This window comes from Macaca mulatta, chromosome 1 (assembly GCF_049350105.2).
Source record: "Macaca mulatta isolate MMU2019108-1 chromosome 1, T2T-MMU8v2.0, whole genome shotgun sequence".
Lineage (NCBI taxonomy): Eukaryota > Metazoa > Chordata > Mammalia > Primates > Cercopithecidae > Macaca > Macaca mulatta.
Genome location: NC_133406.1, coordinates 61,990,183 through 62,012,589, shown reverse-complemented (window position 1 = coordinate 62,012,589; position 22,407 = coordinate 61,990,183). Strand labels below are relative to the sequence as shown.

Here is a 22,407-nt window from a genome sequence, read left to right as displayed (position 1 = left end):
CTAGCTCCCCAGCAGGTCCTGTTTATTATGGTGGGGGTAGGGGTGTCTCCTGAAAGTCTAGGGTTCACAGATTGGCACCAGATTGGCCTTGCCGCTATCCCTGCCTGCCCTTCCACTCACTCATTCTGCCCATCTCTTGCCCCTGTTCTCCTCCCCAGGGGAGGCACTGAATGACAGAACTGGAAGGTCATAGGCAATAATCTAATGTCAGTTCCTTGCATCTGAGGTCTCCAGGGGTTGCTGCCGTGCATTAACAGCAGAGCCGCAGCTAGGGCCACGATGTCCTTATAATTGACATGGTGCCCTTTTCCCCGCATTCCACCTCCTCTTCCACATCCAGCCTGCAGCCCTCACATCTGCCTCTCCCGTGTCCCGCAGGCCAGCTCCGGGGTTAAGCAGTGGAACAAGCGCTGGTTCGTCCTGGTGGATCGCTGCCTCTTCTACTATAAAGGTGAGCTTGGCCCTTGGACTGGCAGGGATGGCAGGAAGCCAGGACCCACCACTCTTTCTCATTCTGCCATATCCCCAAGCTTGGCTTTGGATGGGCACCGGCAGGGCAGATCTCCTCACTGTGGTCCTGGCACCAGTGGCAGCAGGATAAAAACAAAGCTCACTTGTTCACTCACACACTCACTCACTCACCCATTCAGTTCACATTCAACAATGCTTGCTAGGTTTCAGGCAGAGTTCCAGCGATACACTGGGTGAACAAGGTGGTCATATGGCTGGTGAAATCCTGGAGGAATGGGGAGAGAGGACAAGGACAAAGAGGAAGAGGTCACTAGTCACTACTAGCAGGTCACCTACTAATTGGAGCTTGTATGTGGCCTTTCCTCCTGTCCCACTGGAATGCATAGTCCCATCTGTGAAGGCAGGAACTTTTGTCAGTGTTGGTCACTGCTGTATCCACAGCACCCAAAACACTGCCTGCCATTTAGTCGGTGCTCAGTCAATACTGAATGAGTGAACATAATATCCTCCAGCTTCACCTTCTCTGCTGACCCCAACACCCTTTCCCTACTCTCTATTTTTAAAAGTTGTGCCAAGGCAGGCTGAGGGCACCAGCAAGGGTTGAGGTCAGTGATGGTGGCACCATGTGGATGCAGGGGAGGAAATGGGTGTGAGGGATGAGAGAAGAGAGGGTACAATGATTATGAAGCAGGAGAGGCTCTTTCCTTCACTCCCTTGGCCCAGGAGGGCACAGCCCTGATTTCCAGGCCTCCTGGGGGCAATTCAGTGAATCATTAACTTTGGCAAACAAAGGTTGTACCCAGTGACCCTGCAGAGCACTGCTGTCCCTGGTTGCTGTATTGCAGCCACCTGAACCCCAAGGAGGGAAAACAGGAAGGGGCTGAGCATACAGAGTCCAGTCCCAGAGAAAAGGCCAAGACTCAGGGAGAGGAATCTGCCCAGGCCTAGGACCCAGGTGCTGAGCCTCCAGGATATCGGGCCACAGTGGAGCCAGAGTGGGAATGAAACTGAGAGGAAAATGGGAGTCTCTACAGAGGAGAGACTTTGGGAAGTAGTGGGGGTAGAACCTCAAAGAGCTGAGAACCCAAAGGCTCAGGACACACCAAAATGGAGGTCACTGTTCACCAAGAGATGGACTCAGGACTTACCCAAATGCTGGCCTGGACTCTGCCAGGCAGGGGCTCCATCTCTGGAGGACAAGAGCCTCAGTTCTCCTGAAGGCAGCCCTGGGGTCCAACCCTGAGTGCCTCCTACTACTCTGGTTTACCCCTTCCTCTAGGTACCATGCTGGGGTCCAAATAGAGAAGCTGATCTATGGGCCAAGTATTGTGTAGATGTGATGAGTAAGAGGAGAAGCAGGGCTTGAGGAGTTCATAACCCTACAGAGGTTTCTTCTGAACCCTAGCCGAAGGCTTTTCAGAGTCCTCAGCCTGGGGAACAAATAGCGATCCCAGGGAAGTGGGGAAGGCCTTGCCATGGTTTCATAATTGTCCCCCCACTGTCCCACAGAGCACTCCCCGCCCTTTCTTGCCTTCTGCTGGCAGCGGGGGGCCCAACTGGCCAATCCATCAGGCTCGTTTGGAGATCCGGGATGAATTATGTAATAGCTGGACTGTTAGCGCTCTCTGCCCAGGGAGAAGAGGGCCAGAGTGCTCCAGGCAGGGGTGCCTTTTCCTATGGAGACATAGAACCTCAGCGGGGATCTGCAGCCGGAAAGGGCAAAGCAGGCTCTGAGTGACAGGGAGAACCTTAGAAAGAGTGACCCAGAGGCACCAGAGAGCGGAAGGTGGGACAGTCCACTCTACAATGATCTGTCCCATCACCTTGTTACATATGTCACTGGTGGGATGGTCTCATTTAGCAAGGCACGATAGATAGAACGGTCAACAATGCTAGCTTTGGAGTTCACTTTTTGTGTTTGAAGACCAATTTTATCCCTTGTTCCTTAAGTAACCTTGGATAAATCATCTAACCTCTTTGTGTCTCTGCTTCCTTATCTATAAAATAAGGGTAATAATAAAGCTAATAATAGGACCTCTTCATGGGTTTTTTGGGAGGATTAAATCCATTAAGGCATTTCACTTAGAACAGTGCCTGAGCTTCCAAATATCAGCTGTTATTTCTTTGTTTATTTGTGCAGTAGAAGGCGAATTCCCTTAGGGTAGGCACTATTTCTCTCTTATTCACCTCTGCAGTCCCAGTGTCTGGAACAGCATCTCCAGGGCCATCACACTCCTGAACTCCAGGGAGTGTCCTCTCGGAGCATGTGTGGTGGCCCTGAGTGCCTGACAAATAGGAGGTGAACAATAAATATGTATTGATATTATCAGGGAGGGGCAATACACTCCTCCCCACCCCTGGTGTGCGTGCACACACACACACACACACACACACACACACACACACCCACCCTTCTTGTGCCTCTCTCCCTGACAGATGAGAAGGAAGAGAGTATCCTGGGCAGCATCCCCCTCCTGAGCTTCCGGGTAGCCGCAGTGCAGCCCTCAGACAACATCAGCCGGAAACACACGTTTAAGGTCAGTTGGTCTTCCCCTCCCAGGGCAGCTGGGGGAGGGAGGCCTGCTCTTCTACAGCCTATGGGAATGGAGAGGGGCCAAGAGCCGTCACCCTAAGGAATCCCAGGTGGTGATGGTGGTAGCAGTGGTGGTGGGCGGAGGAGGGGGAGTAGTAATGGCCCCTAGACTCAGCACAGTCTCTTGTAAGGCTAGAGCAAGGCTATGCTGGGACCTTCCTCCTCTCTTGGGGGTTGGGTGGGCAATTCTCCCAAGAGTGGGCCAGTAGAGATGTGTTTCAGCAGCACCACAATTGTTACTGGAGCAGGAATAGTTATGTTCTGAGTCCGTGGACCTTTTGCCCAGTGCCTGCCCCTGGGAAATCCCTCTGGGCAGAGGCAGGAGCTGTGGCTGGTGGGTTCTGAGACCTTTTCTGGAAAGGCTTCCTCCCCACCATGGTTTCAGCAAACTGGACCTACCTCCAAGTAAAACTTACTCAAAGTTCAGTTTTTAGTGAATATTAGGAGTTGAGTTTCATTCCACAAGAGCTGCACATCTCATGAAGAAACCATTTGAGAGAACAAGTGCACAGGAAAATGGGCCTTTCCTGCCTGCTCAATATCACTGCCTTGAACCCCTGGGGAGCCACCCGTTAAAGATGTGCCTGCAGCTGGCTCGTCCTAGGCCAGTGTTTTTCCACATTTAAAAATTCATGACCCATCAAAACCTATAAAAATCTCATGCCCTTTTGTATTTTGTGATGCAAAAATCATAGGTTCCTTTTCATTTTCCAAATATAAAATTATAATATCAACTACACATTGTCTGGCTACAAAGCCCTCTCTGCCCTAATTGACAGTTGCTGTCCAAGACCCTTCAAAGCTATGATGTTAGATGATGGGACCCGTAGGTCACTCCTTGAGCTTCCAGAGCCTTAGAAGAAGGGACTCTGTCCCTTCCTGTCCTTCAGGCTCCAGTCACCTGGCCACAGAAAAAGGCTGGGCAGCATGCACAGGGCCCGCTACAGGGATCAAGGAAGGACTTATTTGGCACATAATTAGTTTCCAGCCTCCTGGGGTCTTGTATGCCAGAGGTGTGAAGAGAATGAACAATTAATAAAACTCTGACTCCAGGGAGCCAGTTCTAGCTGGGGAAATAGGAACAGGCTGTTTAACCAACAACAAGTAGTCCTGTTATACATAGACACACACACACACCCACACACACAATCAAACAGCCTGTCTCACCCTCCCCACCAGACCTGTGCAGAGACACAGACACGCTCCAGCTCGGAGCTCTGCCAGCAGCAGGCGTGAGATAAACATCCCCGAGTGACTGACACACTCCCCCCACCACAGATCCCAGATATCACCTCTCTGCCCACCAGCTCCTCGCCTCCTTCCCCTTCACTGCACTGCCTCTTTCAAACCTGACTCCGAGGGCTGTGCTCAGTGGTCCACAAAGGGTTCTGATTGTGGCTATTCCACGGCCCTTCCCCAGGGAAGGGAGGGGAGCTGAGACAGATGGGAGGCTTGTCCTGCTGTGGCCACCGAGCAAAGCTCTTGGATGGTTAAGAATGAGCCAGGAACTGTTCCTGCCCAGGCTACCGCTGAATGCCTTAACTTCTTCCTAACTCGGCCCCACAGAGGCTTCGAGGGGTTTGCCCTGCTGGGACAGCTCCCTCAATTCTCTGGCCCCCTTTCATAGTTCCAGGCCAGCGCCCCTGCCCACTCCCCATCAATGGCCCTGCCTTTTCCCAGGCCCTCTGCCTTCCCCTGTCACAGCACTTGTCCTTGTGCCTCTGCTCTCTCCTTGTTTCCCGCAGCATGTTTTGTGCCCCAGCGTGACTGTCAGCTCTTCAAGTGCAAGAGCCTGTCTTTGCCTTCCTTGTGACTGGTGCCCCCAGCGAGTTCCGCACACACAGGCTGCTCCCTGGATGCTCATTGAATTGATGAATTCATTTGCTGCCCACTCCCACCCACCCCAGGACACACCCACGAGCCCTGCCTGTGTGTCTCCTCTCTACAATAACCCTGTGTTCTCCACCCAGAGGACTTGCTTGGGCCTCTGGTCTCTCTACCCCCGATCCGTCGCAAGTTTCAGCTGCCCTCTTGAGGCTTCACTGGCTTTTTGTCAACACCTCCCCTGCCCTCTCCCACACCTGCCACAAGCTCCGCCCACATGCTAAGTCCTCTGCTGGAGGTTGGGGACCAGAGGAAGGAGGCCCACCCTTGCCTCTTGCTGGGTAATTGTTCCTGTCAGAAAGAAATTGAGGGCTGGGGACAGGTGGAGGTGAGGTGGGACCAGCTGCAACTGAGGAACCTTTTGAGCATTTAGAGGGTATGGTTTTGACATCACTGCTCAGGGGAGCCCTGAGGCTATCTCGACCCCCAGAGACCCAGGATTTAGGGCTCAAGGGGTCAGAGGCTGGAGTAAGGCTCACATCCGAGACTCTGAATCACTGCTAGATGTCCCCTGTTGAGTGGGCTAAGTCAAGCTACTGAGGATCTCACTGGGAAGTATGCTGAGGTCCCAGAAAGAATTTAGTCCTGTGGCCTCTTTTCCTTGTGGCCTAAGAACTTTGAATTTCACCAGGCAGACTCTTTTCCCATGAAATAGATGCATCAGTGAAGGCCAGAGCAAAACCACAATTTGTCTGCAGTTACAGAGCTGGTCAGGAGCAGAGCCAGGCTTAGCGCTGCGATTCCCTGACTCACTCTCCACCACCAGCCTGAATTTCCCTGGTGCAAGCTCTCCACTCCCAAACCCTTGGAAGGCAGAACTGGGCATTGCTGGGTGCTGCCATTCCCAGGGGAGACACAGAGTAGAAGGGGACAATCTGAATATCCCCCCTTCCCTGTGCTCCTCACCATTTCCTGTCACGTCGTCTTCTGTCTCTCCCTCTGGTGTTTGGTTGACCTGTTCTCTGCTTCTCCTCCTTCTGACCGCGTGAGGACCCCTCCTCTGGACAGGAGCTCTCTTCTGGGTTCCCGCCCGCAGTACCTGCTCACAGCCGCCAACTAGGTAGTGTGCCCCGTCTGTATGCCAGTGTCTGCTTTGCATGCCCACAGAGAGGGGCTTGGCTGTCTCTCCATGTGAAGAGACAGTGCTAGCTTCTCAGCAGTGAAAAGCTGGGGCTAAGATTGGCATGTGCTCAGGGGTCCTCTCCCCAGACATGGGGTCATTGCCTTTGAAATCAAACATGGAATTTGCCGGGGAAGTGGGTGTGATCATTGTCCCTCCTGCTTTAATTACCCCAGGTGGGGCAAGTAGGCTGACCTGGTTATTGGGCTGCCTAATGGTGCCCAGAGAGCCAGCCAAGGTGGATACCTGGGTACCAGCTGGAGCCCTCGGGGTAGCTGCAAGCTGCCCTCCTCACCTTGCTCCCGAGCTCCGCATGGGGAAGAGCCCCAGGTGCAGGGAATGGCCCAACTGACTGCCCATTCTGTGGGTGTTGGTGTCTTCTCCCAACAGGTGACTGTGTGCTGGGTGGATGAGGCCGAGGCCAGCTCCACGCACTGCCTCTCCCCACAGGCCGAGCATGCCGGGGTCCGCACCTACTTCTTCAGTGCTGAGAGCCCCGAGGAGCAAGAGGCCTGGATCCAGGCCATGGGGGAGGCTGCTCGAGTACAGATCCCTCCAGCCCAGAAGTCAGTGCCCCAAGCTGTGCGGCACAGGTGAGTGCCAGGGAATTGAGTGTGGGGATGCAGGAAGAATTAAGAGGGGAATGGAAGACATACCCAACTCTGGGTCATTGCTAATCCCAGGGTGCCTCCTTGAAGCTGTGGAGGATGTGTGAGCCGACTCCTTGCATCCAGGCAGGAGGCCTGGCTGAGTGATTTCAGAGCCTGAAGTCTCTCTTCCCCTAGCCAGCTCCCCCTCTACTCTCTGAGCTGGGGGAGGCCAAGAGAAAAGCCAGGTTCCATTGGGGCCTGGCCAGGAGCCAGAGGTCAGTGTCATTTGCTGTTTTTTCTCAGCTGTGTGTGTTAAGCACACCGCTTTTGGAGGAAAATAAACTCAGGTTTGAATCACACCTTGTCCACTTGGCTGCAGCGTGACCTCAGTGCAAGGGACTCACCCTCACTGAACCCGAGGTTCCTCTGCTCAAAAACCAGCAAACATAACTCTATCTCAGGGTTGTCGTGAGGCTTACACAGAGTGCATGTAAAACACTCGACATGCAGTAAACTCTTAGCATATGGCCGCTCCCATCGCCCGCCGTCACCCACGGTCTCAGCGTCTGTCTCTCCCTTAGCTGCGTGTGGAGTCTTGAGTTAGGTGCTAAGGGGGATCCAGGAGAAGGGGGTTTCACAGTGTAGGCTCCAAGTCCATTCACATATCTTAGAAATGTTTACCAAGCAATGTTTCAACAAGGATGCTTGAATGTGTGGAGTTTGGGAAGCTGTAGGGGGAAAATTGTCACAAATTTCCATCTTTGCTTCAACCAAGGGGCTTACTTCCAAGAGTTCATTCATTCATTCATTTCACAAATACTTACTGTAAATATAAATACTGTAAGGCACTGTAGTGGGTGCTAGGAACACAGGGGAAGAAAGTCTGCCACGTTCCTACCCTTGTGGGGCCTGTATTCTGATGGAAAGTCAGACCTGGAAGAAACGTGTTTTGGAGAAGGGAACTAGTGTGTTTATGTGCTTGTGAATTTCAAAGCAGAAACTTCTGCTCCTGAGGCCCGCCATGTTTATCTCACAGCAGTCCTAGGAGGGGAGATATTATTATACCCATTCTGCTGATGAGGAGCCCAAGACTCTTGGCAGTTAAGTAAGCTTCTATAGGAAAGACAAGTGCCCCATCACAAGCCTTTGTCGCTGGAGTATCAAGGACAGTTACTGATAAGAGTGCAAACCCAGTTTGGGGAGCTGGCTCAGGGACAGATTGCAGAGAGGACCAAGACTAGGTGAGGTGAGTCATGACATAGCTTGAAGACGGGGCTCAAAGCAGACTGGCAGAGGGGAGTGGGGTGGAGAATGACCTGCAGAGAAGATGTTGGGGGCAGAGTTAACACAGCAGATGTGGGTAGGGGCAGATTAGGTTGTATAATAATTTCCCAGGCTGGATTGAGAAGATGAAGCAGTGAGACTTAAGAAGCAGAACAGGAATTCATAGAATCCTGGTTCCATTGCCACCTCCCTGCCCATCCTTCCCCACTCCTCTTCTCCTTCCCAGTCTGGTACCCCCTGCCCCACTCCATGCTGGGCTAAAGTCACTGACAGCATCTCCTTTGGCATCCAGCAGCCATGAGAAGCCAGACTCAGAGAACATCCCACCCAGCAAGCACCACCAGCAGCCGCCCCACAACAGCCTCCCCAAGCCTGAGCCAGAGGCCAAGACTCGAGGGGAGGGTGATGGCCGAGGCTGTGAAAAGGCAGAGAGAAGGCCGGAGAGGCCAGAAGTCAAGAAAGAGCCTCTGGTGAAAACCAATGGCCTCCCAGCTGGACCGGAGCCAGCCTCAGAGCCGGGCAGCCCTTACCCCGAGGGCCCAAGGGTGCCAGGGGGTGGGGAACAACCTGCCCAGCCCAATGGCTGGCAGTACCACTCCCCAAGCCGGCCAGGGAGCACAGCTTTCCCGCCTCAGGACGGAGAGACTGGGGGACACCGGCGGAGCTTCCCGCCACGCACCAACCCTGACAAAATTGCCCAGCGCAAGAGCTCCATGAACCAGCTTCAGCAGTGGGTGAACCTGCGCCGGGGGGTACCCCCGCCTGAAGACCTTCGGAGGTGAGGCATGCCAGTGGCTGGGGTGGGGCTGATATGGTGTTACGGCTAGAACATGGGAGTGGGGTCATAGCCCATGAGGCATCCCCTGTTGGAAACCTTCTGGAAGCAGGCTGAATTGGGAAACCAAATCCCATGCTTCTGGCTTGCCCGAATCCTTCCTGCTCCATGGCTCCACCATTAGAGTCTGGCTGCTGTCCCTGATTCTTGGTTTCTCTGTCTGCTTCCTTTAGAAGAAGGGACAGAGTACCCCAGTGCCTCTCCACGGCATGCTGGGAAGCCCAGAACACAGCAGGCTTTGGGAGGGGGCCTGAAGTTGTTACAGTCAGACATCCATCCAAGCTATGGGCCCTCCTACAACATCCTCTCCTCCAGTGCTCCACCCACTTGAGACTCACTAACTGCCAGACCAACCCACTCCATTTTTGAACAGCTCTAATGGTTTTAAAGCCATGATTTATATAAAGTTAAAAAACAAAACCAAGTAGCTCATTGGTCCCAACACGGCCCTCTATGACCATTTACTCCTTTATCCAACGACTGGCTTTGAAATATCTGGGGACATTTATTGGGCCCAGTGGTGTCCCTCAGGGCAAATGGGGCTGCAGGCTCCTTCCCTGGGGATTTGGGCAGCTCCAGGGACTGCAGGCCACAGCTTCAGGAAGGCCATGGGGCCCGGGAGGAACCTGCCCTCTAGTGGCCTGAGCAGCCTCGCATTGCTGGTGGTCTTGTGCCTGGGAGTATCAGGCCTGCTCTGGGGAGAATCATTTGGGATGAGTCCCAAGAACCTACTGGTTCAGTCCCTGACAAGATCATACAATCAGAAAGCAGGGCATGGTGGCTCACACCTGTGGTCCCAGCTACTACTCTACAGGTGGACATGGGAGGATTGCTTGAGCCCAGGAGTTCAAGGCTGCAGTGAGCCGTGATGGCCCCACTGCACTCCAGGCTGGTGACAGAATGGACCTCATCTGTAAAATAATATAAAATAGATCAGGACGCTGCCCTTTCATCCCTTCTGTGTTGCCCTCCTTCAGGTGCCTGGTAGACTTTCTTCTATTTGCCTCTCTCAGAAAAGATCTGATAAACTGGTTCATGCTGAGATGGAGACGGCTGATAAGGCTTCATGTTTCTTCCTAGGGATATGTCATTTTAAAGAGACAAAGATTGAAGCTCTGAATGGTGCAGTGTCCAGCCTTGGGGAGCTGGTTGAGGAAGGGGGCTGTGAGGACAGGAGTCTTTCCGTCACCTCTGGAATAAACTTCAGCCCCTGTGTACCTATTCAAGCACCTTGCTCTAGGCTGGGGGACCTGGAGGTGGGGCTGGGGTGGGTGGAGGGGTGCCCATGTTGTCTGCTTTCCTTACAATATCCCCTCTCTCTCAGTCCCTCTAGATTCTACCCTGTGTCTCGCAGGGTCCCTGAGTACTACGGCCCCTACTCCTCCCAGTACCCTGATGATTACCAGTACTACCCGCCAGGGGTGCGGCCAGAGAGCATCTGCTCCATGCCGGCCTATGATCGGATCAGCCCGCCCTGGGCCCTGGAGGACAAGCGCCATGCCTTCCGCAACGGGGGCGGCCCTGCCTACCAGCTGCGAGAGTGGAAGGAGCCTGCCAGCTACGGGCGGCAGGATGGCACCGTCTGGATCCCAAGCCCCTCCCGGCAGCCAGTCTATTATGATGAGCTGGATGCTGCCTCTAGCTCCATGCGCCGCCTGTCCCTGCAGCCCCGCTCCCACTCTGTGCCCCGCTCACCCAGCCAGGGTTCCTACAGCCGTGCCCGCATTTACTCCCCTGTCCGCTCACCCAGTGCCCGTTTTGAGCGACTGCCACCTCGCAGCGAGGACATCTATGCTGACCCTGCTGCCTATGTGATGAGGCGATCCATCAGCTCCCCCAAGGTGAGCCACCAGCCTGCCATTCCTTCCTCATTCCCTGAGATCCCCAGAAGCCTAAGACAATCTACTGGGAAAAGGCAGAGATGTGGGAGCATCTGGGCCATGGGGCCATTGGGCTGTGTGTCCATAGGACCAGCAGTGTTGCCCAGGGAAGCCCCTGGCCTGTGGTTCTGTCTGTAGTAGAGCTGTCTTGGGGATGGCTTTGCCTCTTGAGTGGGAACATTGCTTTCTGTACATGCCCCCAGGTTGTGCCAGAAACCGTGCCGTCATGTAAGAGGGCAGAGAGAGTTCTGTCTTTTCAAATCTTGAGGACCTAGACAGATCATTGCACGGGGGGCTGCTGTCCATTTCAGTTTGGGATCTGCTCTGGGACTGAACACAAACACCTCTAACCTTGAGCTTCAGCTGGTGGGGAACTCTGTGTCCCAGCCAGACCCCTCACCTCTGTGATCCCTTTCTCTTCCAGTATGATTACCTGGGAGACAGGCGGCCAGTCCCTGCAGGACTGTTCCCCTACAACTACCCACCATCCCCCACGGTCCACGATAAGATGGTACGTCCTTTCTCCCCTCCACCTGCCTCAGGGCCTCCCCGCACCGTGCTCCACCCAGGGTGGAGCTAAACTGGGGCGGACTCCAGGGACGCTCTGTGCCTAGTGCCTGGACTGGCTGGTTTTTAGCAGCCTCTGGATACTTCCTCCCTCCCAGTCAGGACTCTAGCTCCAGTATCAAGTTTGGTGCCAGTAACCCCTTCTCCTCTGTGACACAGGCCGTGGAGGAGGGATGAGATCTGGGAGCATGTAATATCCTGGTCCCTCTCCTCTCCAGCATGCAGGAGAAGAGGCCTAGGCAGGAAAAATCAGGCCAGAGCTCCTAACAAGAAGCAAGGTTTTCTAAACTTTTTTCCCCTGAAGCATAGTTATTTAACGTTTGTCCTTTGTCTGGAATGCCACTTTTGGGGAGAGATACAAGCAATATGATTGAGGAAGAAAAAATTTTCTGAATTGCATCTCCTCCTTTTTCTCTGCCTCTTTCTACTCGTGTCTCTCCCTGGAATTTGTTCTCCTGAGAACTTCTGCCACCACCTAGAGACCTAGATGAGATGCTCCGCTTGGGAGGGTTGGGGAGGACCACTGGGACCAACAGGCAGAATCCTTGTCCAGAAAGCCTGTTGCTGACTCGTTTCCATAACAGTACCAGGAGGCCAGGGTGGAGGAGGGCTGGGCAGGCTGGAGGCTAGGCGGCGGCTCCTTCCCCTCTCTGTCTGATTCTCACTCTGCCAGTGTCCACAGCGTATAAGCCTTACCCACAGCAAACATACACACTCAGAAACAACCGATTTTTCCAGAAAACTCAGAAACAGTTGCTAACAAGTGCTGCCTAAACTGCTCTGATGACACTCACCTCTCCCAGGGAGGCCTAGGCAGACCTAGGAGAGATGGCAGTGGGGCCTGCGTGTGCCCCTCCTCTCCCTGGAGTGTCCAGTAGAGAACTACTTTGCCTGCCCACATCCTCAACCCCTCCCTTCCTGAGAACTCCCCAAGGGCAGAGGGAGAAGCCTCTCCATGTCCTTGTCGCTAACTCTTAACTGCTTTGCTTCTTTTTTTATTGTTTTCTTTTGTGTGTTCCTGTTTGTTTGTGTTGCTGTTTGGCCTCTGGGCCTCGGGCTCCGGGTAGGATGAACTTTTAGATCTTCAGTTGCAAAGAAACCTAGAGTATTTGGATCAGCAGGTAGGCAGAGCTGGTGCCCCCTACCATCCCACTGCCTTCCTGTCGCATCTCTCCACTCCTCCCCACCTCCTCATCTTCCAGCCATTTGACAACCTTTGTTGGTGTAAGCAGGACACAACAAAGTGGCTTATGTTTTGGTTTGCGCCTACACACCCCTTCTCTTCAAAGCCCTTTAGGACAGCTGGGAGTTTCCTGGGGAAAGAAGCATAATAAGTAGGCGCATGAATAATTAATGCCACCTCTTATTTCTCCAGTGCTCTGCTCGGATGGAACGGCCCCCAGGGGGCAGGTGGGAATTTGCATTTTTGCTGGTGAGAGGAGAGAGTCGCAGAGTCCAGGGAGCTCTAGGCTGGGCCTAAAATGCTAGGGATTTAGTTCCGCCTGAATCTGGGAAATCATCGTATCATATTTTACAGGTTGTTGTTAAACTCCATAATTGGTAAACTGAGGCCTACAGACCCTCCCCAGGATGATTTTTAAAGTAATATTCGCTCAGTGTATTCGTTAGTTCCTCCAAAAGCTCTTTTGCATACACAGCTTGTGCATTCCTAAGAATTCAGTGCAAACAGAGGGAGTATTATCAACCCAGTCTCACAGGTGAGCAAGCTGAAGAGGCAGTGTGTTCCACGAGCTGCAAGCAGTTGGCTGCCTGGTGTCTACTCCAGGGCTCTAACCCTTTCTTGTGTTTTAAGCTAAGGGAGCTGTGAGGCTGAGTTTAGACAGGCTGGGGGTCGATATGCTGGGTATCTATATAAGCACATACTCTTAAGTTCAGATCTGTGCTACAAACCAAGACCTAGAAGTACACACTGTCCTGTGGAGGCAGCCTGGGGAGTGGAAAGACTACTACTACTACTAACAACAGCTGCAATAATTGGATGCCTGCTCCGTGCCCCATACTATTCTAAGCATTTTTCAGATCTCTAACTCATTTAATCTTCATTACAACCCTGTAAAGTGGATGCTGTTATTACCCCCATTTTACAGGCGAGGAAACTAAAGCACAGAGAGGTTGAATAATGTGCCAAGAACACACAGCCAGTGAACAGCTGAGCTTGGAATGTGACTCCAAGCTTTTGACCCAGTTTACAGCTGAGGAAACATCTAATGTGTGACAAAGCTGCCGTCAAACCTCATTAGGATGAGTTCATGCTCTTAAAGTTACAGAAAAAAAACCATAAATTTGAAATCAGATGCTATAGCTGCAACTGTTGGTTCTTCTAGTCACAAGCCGTGTGACCCATCTCACTGGGGCTTCATGCCGATGTCGCAATTCGATTTTGTAATAGGCCTCAGGCACTAGGAAGCAGCAATGTCCACAGTTCAATAAGCAGGGATGGCTCCTGGCCCTGGAGGCCATTGCATTCCAGCTCCGAAAGCAGCTTATTGTGTCACACCATGAGCATTCTGGGCCATGTGGGAACAGATCCCAGGATTCCAACTCGGAGCAGGGACGGGAGGCCCAGGATCCTGCTGATGGGAAGCAAGATCCAAAGTGCCTTGCAGGGGTGAGGAGTGGGGCTCAGGGCCCATCTGCCTCCAGGTTCCCGAGCAAGCTGCCCTCCCTGTCGCCCATGTGATTGGCTTTCTACTCCATCCACAATGCCCTGTTGTCATAGCATTCAGTGCAGACAGCAGGGTCCCTTCTTGGGGGCTTTTGCTTTCACAGAGGGGCTGGCCCATTAGGCTGGGGGCTTCAGAAATAGCCTTCCAGAGGACTCCCTCATGGATGAATGGTATTATTCTCTCTTTTTTTTTTTTTTTTTGAGATAGGATCTCACTCTGTTGCCTAGGCCAGAGTATAGTGGCATAATCATAGCTCACTGCAACCTCCACCTCCCAGGCTCAAGCGATCCTCCCACCTCAGCCTCGTGAGCAGCTAGGACTACAGACAGGTGTGCAGCCACCACACCTGGCTAATTGAAAAAAATTTTTTTTGTAGAGATGGGTGCCCCACTGTGTTGGCCAGGCTTGTCTCAAACTCCCGGCCTCAAGCAGTCCTCTCACCTCTGCCTCTCAAAGTGCTAGGATTATAGGCGTGAGCCTCTGTACCTGGCCAAGGGTAATACTCTCAAAAGGCAGTCTTGTAGATGAGAAGAGTCCAGTACATAGTCAGACACTGCTGCTCTAGTTCTAGCTCTGCCATTTACAAGGAATTTTTTTTTTTTTAATCTTGGAAATGTCACTTAGTCTCTCTGGGTCTTTGTTTTCTCAATCATAAAATGGGCATTGTAGAACCTGCCCTTTCCTTTCAACCTCACAGATGTATTGGGAGAATCAAGTGGGGGTGCATATGGGAGCTCTTTGTCAGGCATCGGCAAGGAGTGACAATCACCACTTGCTGCTATGATTATTTTGTTTTTCCCAAACACAAAAATATCAACGAGCACTCCTTACCATGTGTGAGGCACTGGGTTAGGTGGTTTCTTACAAAATCTAACATTTTGGAGAGACAGAAGGTAGCACACAAGAATCCTCCTAGAGGTAAGACCCACCTGGGCTGAAAGATCCCCAAAGTGGCAGCACAGGCGGGAGCTGAAAACACTCCTGCTCACTTCCTCTGCTGCTCTAGATCCGCTTGTTGGGGAAGGAATGAGATACACACAGTTTACTGTGCAGGGATGGCTCCCAGCCCTCAAGGCCCTTGCATTCCAGGGCTAAACAGGAAAAATCCGTTCCTAGGAAAGCCTTTTGAAATGCCGCAGACCCTGCAAATGGGGTGGTCGGTGCCCTTGCCCTGCCTACAACATGTAGAAGCAAGGCTGTATTTGGACAGCCTAAAAGGGGTAAGAGGAAGAAAGGACAGTGTGGGTGCAACTGAGATTGGAGAGATGATGGAGAAATCACAGGAGACCCTCTGAACAGGAACCCCAGATAATCTTCCCTAATGTGTGTCTTTCCTCCTTTCCTCATTCACTTTCCCTTCCAGAAAGCTTTCCCTGCACACTCCCTTCTGTCTTCTGCTGCCTTCCCCTGTAGAACCATGGAGTTAAAGGGACACAGCCGAGGACATTCCCTGATATCTTCACTTTTTGGTCCTTTCCCATTGGAATCAGTGGGGGAAATGATGGCATTTCTGGTTGATGTGTTGGCCCGCCCTTTCTCCCACCCCGCCTTTCCCTTCCTCTTCCTCCTCATCCCCTCCCTTCTTCCATTTCTCTCTTTTTAAATTGGCAAATAGTCTTTCCACCCCCATGTTCCTAAGGATTTTTGAAATAGAAAGAATGTGTTGGAGAGCCTGGTGTCCCTTTAACGTGGCTTGCTTGTTTTGGCCTCCTTGTTTGTTTCCCTAGCATCATCTGAGATCCTCAAGGATGCTGCCAGCCCAGCTCTGGAAACCGTGTTTAGCACTTTCTGTACTAGAGCCGAGGGTGGGCAGGGGCAGGGGCAGGGGCAGGGGCAGGGAGAGGAGCCAGGCCTCGGTATCCGTGGCGGCCCATCCAAAAACCAGGTCCTAGATTTTCTTTTTTGGTTGTTTCACTTAGTTCAACTTTGGGGAGATCCGTCTTCCAATTGCCTCTATGGTCTTTGTCCAAAGTTGTGTGAGAAATGAGATCAGGGCAGGGAGATGACAACCGTGGCCAATGCAGATGGGACCCATAACAACCAGGCACCCTGGGGAAGAATCACCAGGCCGGGGCCTCTGCAGTGCCTCCGGCAAGGTCCCAGTGGCCTCTCGGACCCTTCCGTGGCCTTTCTGCAAGGACAGCTTCAGTGCTGGTCCTGAAACAGAGGTCATAAGGGGTGAGCGAGCTCAGGATGCTGGGGGAGCTGCCCTCCCCTGTTTCCTGGGAAACAAGCACAGGTGGGTGAGGGGGAGATACCTACATGTGGGTCAGAGTGTGAATAGTCCATTCCTTCCTCCGCTGCAGATGAGTGAGAGTGAGACTCTCATCAGTATGGTGAACCGCATGGTGGAAAACTCCTCCCCCAGGTCCCAACTCTTCATGCAAGTAAGACCTCTGCCTGGCAGCATGGTCCCTGCCAATGCCATTTCAGCTGCTTGTGCATGGTCGAGTTGCCCATCTAGGATGAGGCTCACGCCACCCAACCCGCTCATCTGCCTGGAGACAGGCTTGGCCTGGTCTTCTTTCCTTAATTCCACTATGTCACCTCCATTCTTCACTTTCATGGGTAAACCCAAGGCCCATTTCCCAAACCATCAAAAGAGCCAGCACCAACATCTCATGCCATGCTGGGGATCGCAACTCTGCTCTTCAATGTTCTGATTTCGATTTCATATTTGTAATATATTGACAGACGTCACTGGGGTTAAAGGCATGAAGGGTGTATTAGAACCATCTAATGTCAAAAGTGTATAGAATGCGCTGTGGTCACCAGATGTGGTGTCCAGGCCAGGCAGCATTTGCTGGACCCAGAGACACTTCTGAATTCTTGACAATTTTGGTTTAGACACAAGCCCTGTGACTGGTGTTCAGTCTACTAGGGCAATAGTTTTCAACTGTTCCCAATGCTCATTCTGACAATTCTCCCATGTCTTATCCCCACAGACAGCCACGGAGTTCACTGATGTTCTCATGGTGTTACCAACAAGCCATTGGGAACTGCACACCCTGCAGTCTCTCTTAGCAGCAGACCCTAGTGCTTGGGGGAGAAGGAAAAACAGAGCATGACTCAAGCAGAGTTCTGATCTCTCCGGAGTCAGCCTAAGACAACTGGGATGGGGTTAGGCTGGGCCATCCCAGGCTTCCAGCCAGGGGATGAAGAATGAACTTAGGTCCCTGAAACAGAAACCATCAGAGGTGATGGACCACAGTCTCTGGCAGGAGCAGAGCAGGATTGTGATGTCAGCTTCCTATCCCTGCATACCCTCATCCTGCCCCTGCTGCAGTAACCGGCCTCATGTTCCTGCAGGTCCCTCCGTACCCAGAAGTGTTCCGGGACAGCCTCCATACCTACAAGTTAAACGAGCAAGACACAGATGTAAGAGCAGCGCCCCCTGCTCCCTCCCTCCACTCCAGCCTCCCACTGCTGTCCTCTGCGGGGGCTGTCTCTCCATCCATCTCTCTCCTTCTGGTGGCTCTTCGTACCTTTGATTCATGTCTTCTCTCACCACAACAAGATTCTGCCTACCTCCTCCTCATCCCCCTTCTTTTCTGATCTACCACCTACTCACCCTTCCCTCCCATGCTGGCTGTATCCGTTTCTCCACTGAGCGCTCGGCCCTTTTGCCTACAGCAGGGAGATCTGCTTGTAACACGAATGCAGACTTTGTTGGGAGATAGATCAGTCTATTCTGTGCCCAGCATGACATTAGTCCCTACAGGTAACTAGAAAGGAGAATGCGGCTGTGCCCCTGCCCTCAGGGAGCTTCAGGGTAGTGGGAGATGCCAGGTAGCAGCAGGAGGTGGCAACGCAGTATTCATGTCGTGAAGGGGAGCCATAATAGGTTCTGCCAGGTGCAGGGAAGTGAGGCTGTGTGGGCTGAAGGTCAGGGACAAAACAAGTAGCACATGAGTTAGACCTTGAAGTTAAAAGGCCCAGAGGGTAAAATCTGGCTCAGTAGAAAGGAGCAAAGCAGGTATTTGAGGAATGGCATGAATAAAGGTGTGGACTAGGAAAGCACAAGCCCTCTTTCTGGCCCCAGCTGTCTGCTCCGCATCACCACTGGCCCTGCCCAGTGAGACTGGGAGAGGTTCCTTCCTGAAAGGACTAGACCTCAGAGGGAGGGTCAGCCATCCTGAGACTTTGGAGGCAAGAGGGAAGAACAGGATCTTGAGAGAGAAGGGAGAAGGTTCTGTGGGATTGAGGGACAGTTTCTACTGCTCACTGCTTTTCTAAGACTGCTTGTTCTGACACCCGGCCCGCCTCTTCAGTCCACCTAGGAGTTGAGGTCACATCATCTCCTCCGTCCTTCGTGAACGGCAACCCTTGGACGGATGGGGGTGCCAGAGCTTAACACTTGGCTCTCAGCCCTCTTAACCCAACTGACTTCCTCAGAGAGTAAGCGTACCTCCCCTCCCAAGAGGAAGACCCATCTTCTTGTTCTCAGGAGCCACCAAGGGCAAGGTGAAGGCCCAGGGTTCCTCAGCAGGAGAAAGGAGAGGGTATCCAGAGGCCAGGCCCTGTAACTCCCAGGTCCCCACCAAACTGTGTCCTTCATCCCCTTCTTTCTCCCTCTCCTTCCTCACTCTCTGGGACCCTAGAAGCTGCTGGGAAAATTGTGTGAGCAGAACAAGGTGGTGAGGGAGCAGGACCGGCTGGTGCAGCAGCTCCGAGCTGAGAAGGTGAGAAGCTGGGGGTGGCTTTAAGCTGGGGCAGATGGGTGAGGCTGGCTTGGAGAAGGTTGTGGGCTGCTGTCTCCATCTGACTAAGATGACAAAGCAAGGACAGCCTCCACTCAACTCCCTGTTGAACCTCTAAGGTCTCAGGCCTCTGCTGTTCAATCCCAGAGAGGAGCTGTCAGGGCTGCTCACGTCATTCCCCTGCCTTTCTTCAGGAGAGCCTGGAAAGTGCCTTGATGGGGACCCACCAGGAGCTGGAGATGTTTGGAAGCCAGCCTGCCTACCCAGAAAAGCTGCGGCACAAAAAAGATTCTCTGCAGAACCAGCTCATCAACATCCGCGTGGAGCTGTCTCAGGCGACCACGGTAACCCAGGGAGCAGGGTTTATGCACCCCACCTGATCAGCACTAGGCAGGAGGGCAACCACCTCCCAGCTTGTGCTGTCCTAGTCCAGTTTTCCTCAGAGGACAAAAGCTGAGTCCTCCCGTGCAGAGGGACATAAACAAAGACCTCAACATTGCCCTGCAAATAAATAGCAAGTCAGCCAGACTGCTCATTCCAGTCTCCACCGAGGAGATGAGCTTATTTCCCACAAGCTGTACCTGTACCTGGATTTCTTTGGGACAGCATGAAGTTGTGAGTTACCTATTTCCTTGGCTGTGCTAACACCTCTGCTGCCCACTTCTGTCTTCTCCCTCGGAGAAGCAAAGCACTGACAAAAAAGCTGCTGCCAGCTGGCCGTGGTGGCTCACGCCTGTAATCCCAGCACTTTGGGAGGCTGAGGCGGGCGGATTACCTGAGGTTGGGAGTTTGAGACCAGCCTGACTAACATGGAGAAACCCCATCTCTCCTGAAAATACAAAATTAGCTGGCCATGGTGGCACATGCCTGTAGTCCCAGATACTCAGGAGGCTGAGGCAGGAGAATCGCTTGAGCCCACAAGGCGGAGCTTGCTGTGAGCCAAGATGGTACCATTGCACTCCAGCCTGGGCAACAAGAGTGAAACTCCAGCTAAAGAAAAAAAAAAAAAGGCTGCTGCCTTGGTCACTACTTCCCAGCAGGTACAGGCAGACCTTCCGGCACGGACTGCTTGGAGAATGGCTCCAAGAAGCAGCAGCTAAAGCCCCGTGAAAGTGTGGCTCAGAACGGAGGGAGCTCGCTAACCTCCAGATAACAAATATTCTCCTTCAGGCTCTTTTCTCCGGAGGGAGCTCGCTAACCTCCAGATAACAAATATTCTCCTTCAGGCTCTTTTCTCTTTGCCCTCTACTTAAAAAAAAAATTTTTTTAAAGGACAGGGTTTCGCTCTGTCGCCCAGGCTGGAGTGCAGTGGTGCAAACACAGCTCACTGCAGTCTCCATCTCCAGGGTTCAAGTGATCCTCCTGCCTCAGCCCCCAAATCTCCAGGACTACAGGGGCACACCACCATGCCCAGCTACCTTTTGTAATTTGTAGAGATGGGGTCTTGTCATTTTCCCCAGGCTATGCTGTCTAGTTTTTATCCCCTAATCTGGGGACAATAGGAGGGTATGGAAGTGATATCATCCCTCTCTATTTTCTCTTTATTTCAGTTGGTGGTGGGATGGGCTGTTACATCTCTTGTAAGGCTAGTGTTTGGCTGTCACCAGAATGTCTCAGCCTGGTGCCCCTCTCCTTTGGTCCCTCCATGCCCTCTTCCCCAGATCTTCGGGCCTCTAGTACCCTGGCCCCAGGGCCCGTTTCAGGATAAGGAGGAATGCCTTGGTGATGGTGGCTTTCTCAGTGAACACCTCTTCCCCCCACAGGCCCTGACGAACAGCACCATAGAGTATGAGCACCTCGAGTCTGAGGTCTCTGCCCTGCACGATGACCTCTGGGAGCAGCTCAATTTGGACACCCAGGTGAAGAAGGGCCCCTGAGCTGGCAGGGATTGGGATGTGACTAAAGATGAGGAGTTGGCCTTGAGACAAAAGCAAAGGTTCAGGTCATTGATAACAGACTCTAAGTTTCAGGATGAAGATAATGGGACACTTTAGGTTCAGCTCACAGGGCAAGGAGCTAAAGCTGAAGCTTGGGAGACTTCAGTTAGACACAAGGTGTTTTATGATTGAAAGGATTTCTTTTTCTCTTGGGATAGGGTCTTGCTCTGTTGCCCAGGTTGGAGTGCAGTGGTGCAATCACAGCTCACTGTAGCCTTGACTGCCCCGGGCTCAAGCAATCCTCCCACCTCAGCCTCCTGAGTAGCTAGGACTACAGTCATGAACCACCATGCCCGGCTAGTTTTTTTTATTTTTTATAGAGACAGGGTCTCCCTATGTTGGCCAGGCTGGTCTCTAACTCCTGAGCTCAAGTGGTCCTCCCGCCTCAGCCTCCCAAAGTGCTGGGGATTACAGGCATGAGCCACTGTGCCCAGCAGGATTTAAAAACAGACATGTAAATATAAATAACTCAGGCATTTATTTATGGAATAAATAAATGGGTTAGAAACAGTCTGCCCGGAGGCAGGAGGATTGACCTGATGATCTTGAGGAGTTCTTGTTCTTTTCTTCCCTCTACCTTTTCTTCACCCAGACCGTGCCTCTTCTCTAGCTAGTTTGCAAGCCCTGTCTCTCTGATGCAGTTAACAACTGGTTTCCCCCATTTTCTTCTGTTTCCCTCCTGGTAATGCCACTCACCACCCTTACCTTGCAGCTGGTTAGGTAGGACGAAGACCTGCCTGGTCCAGAGGACCCAAATACCACGATGTCCCATGGCCAAGCCTCACTTGAAGCACAGACATTTTAGGAGGCGGATAGTGCTGTGGTCAAGGGCACTGACCTTCGAGTCCAAATAGACCCATATTTAGATGATGGTCATGCTGCTTACTAAATAGACGGCCTTGGGTGTGAGTCTCTTCATCTCTGAAGAGGGGACAGCTGCTGCCCTTATCTCCTAGAGTCGTGCAGCCGAAATGAGTTAGCACTGTATATGTAAAGTGCTTGGCATAGTGCCTGGTGCTGAGGGATGCTAAATAAATGGGAGGTCTTACCTTTTAGAGTGTCAACTGTAATTGAATTCATGACTCCTCAGGCATACGCTGGGAGTGGGTGTTAGAAAAGGGCTGTTTGGATGTGAAGAAAAGCAGTAAAATGGAAGCTCTTGCCCCACGAAAACCAGGATACCATAAAGTGTTCACTTAGATGGGCATTCACTCACAAACCAGCCACGATTCCCCTGGGGGAACTCAGAAGGGTGCGTCCTCAGTCTTGGCTCAGAGAATCAGGCAATTCTGGGGTGCCATCTCCCAGAGGCTGAAGACAGAGGCAGCCCATGGGAAAGATGACTGCTGGAGGGGCGTGTGTGTGTGTGTGTGTGTGTGTGTGTGTGTGTGTGTGTGTACAGGGTGCCTGCCTCCTGCTGGCCCAAAGGGATGTGGGTTCCAAGGGGTCTGGGCTGAGGGAAACTCCTCGTGGCCATTTCCTTTGATTCACTGTGTGGCTGCTTCAGAATGAGGTGCTGAACCGGCAAATCCAAAAGGAGATCTGGAGGATCCAGGACGTGATGGAGGGGCTGAGGAAGAACAACCCCTCCCGGGGCACGGACACTGCCAAGCACAGAGGTGGGTGCCTCCTGTGCCAGCCTCCTAGGCTGCCTGCCTCACCAGGAGTGCTCTGGTATTTCTGGCCTCCATCCCACTCCTGCCAGCTCACACTGTGTTCAGGGCCAGGCAGGGCCTTCTTGGGACGTCAGAATCTTCCCCTGGGTTCTAGGGTGGTAGGTAGGGCTCCCTTACCCCTGACAGAATAGACTAAGTAGACAACTCAGAGACACTGTTGACCCTGACACTCTAAAGTCCTCC

The 22,407-nt window shown here is 52.6% G+C and overlaps 1 protein-coding gene across 50 annotated transcripts in view; it reads left to right on the top strand.

Moving 5' to 3' along the window:
• PLEKHA6 (pleckstrin homology domain containing A6) overlaps positions 1-22,407 on the top strand; it is a 154,609-nt gene that overhangs the window by 108,558 nt on the left and 23,644 nt on the right. For 8 of the 50 annotated variants that reach the window (XR_013418082.1, XR_013418081.1, XM_078004133.1 and 5 more), the window contains 10 exons: positions 379-451; positions 2,908-3,008; positions 6,519-6,661; positions 8,235-8,720; positions 10,102-10,618; positions 17,221-17,289; positions 18,513-18,593; positions 18,806-18,955; positions 20,375-20,470; positions 22,056-22,167. Coding sequence is in view for 45 of the 50 variants with exons in the window: in XM_078004133.1 (XP_077860259.1) it covers positions 379-451; positions 2,908-3,008; positions 6,519-6,661; positions 8,235-8,720; positions 10,102-10,618; positions 17,221-17,289; positions 18,513-18,593; positions 18,806-18,955; positions 20,375-20,470; positions 22,056-22,167 (1,828 nt within the window). In the remaining 5 variants the exon portion in view is untranslated. Of the gene's footprint in view, positions 1-378; positions 452-2,907; positions 3,009-5,867; positions 6,009-6,458; positions 6,662-8,234; positions 8,721-10,101; positions 10,619-11,081; positions 11,169-16,217; positions 16,299-17,220; positions 17,290-18,512; positions 18,594-18,805; positions 18,956-20,374; positions 20,471-22,055; positions 22,168-22,407 lie in introns of those variants that run through there. The other 42 variants (XR_013418079.1, XR_013418078.1, XM_078004075.1 and 39 more) reach the window with 12 other exon arrangements.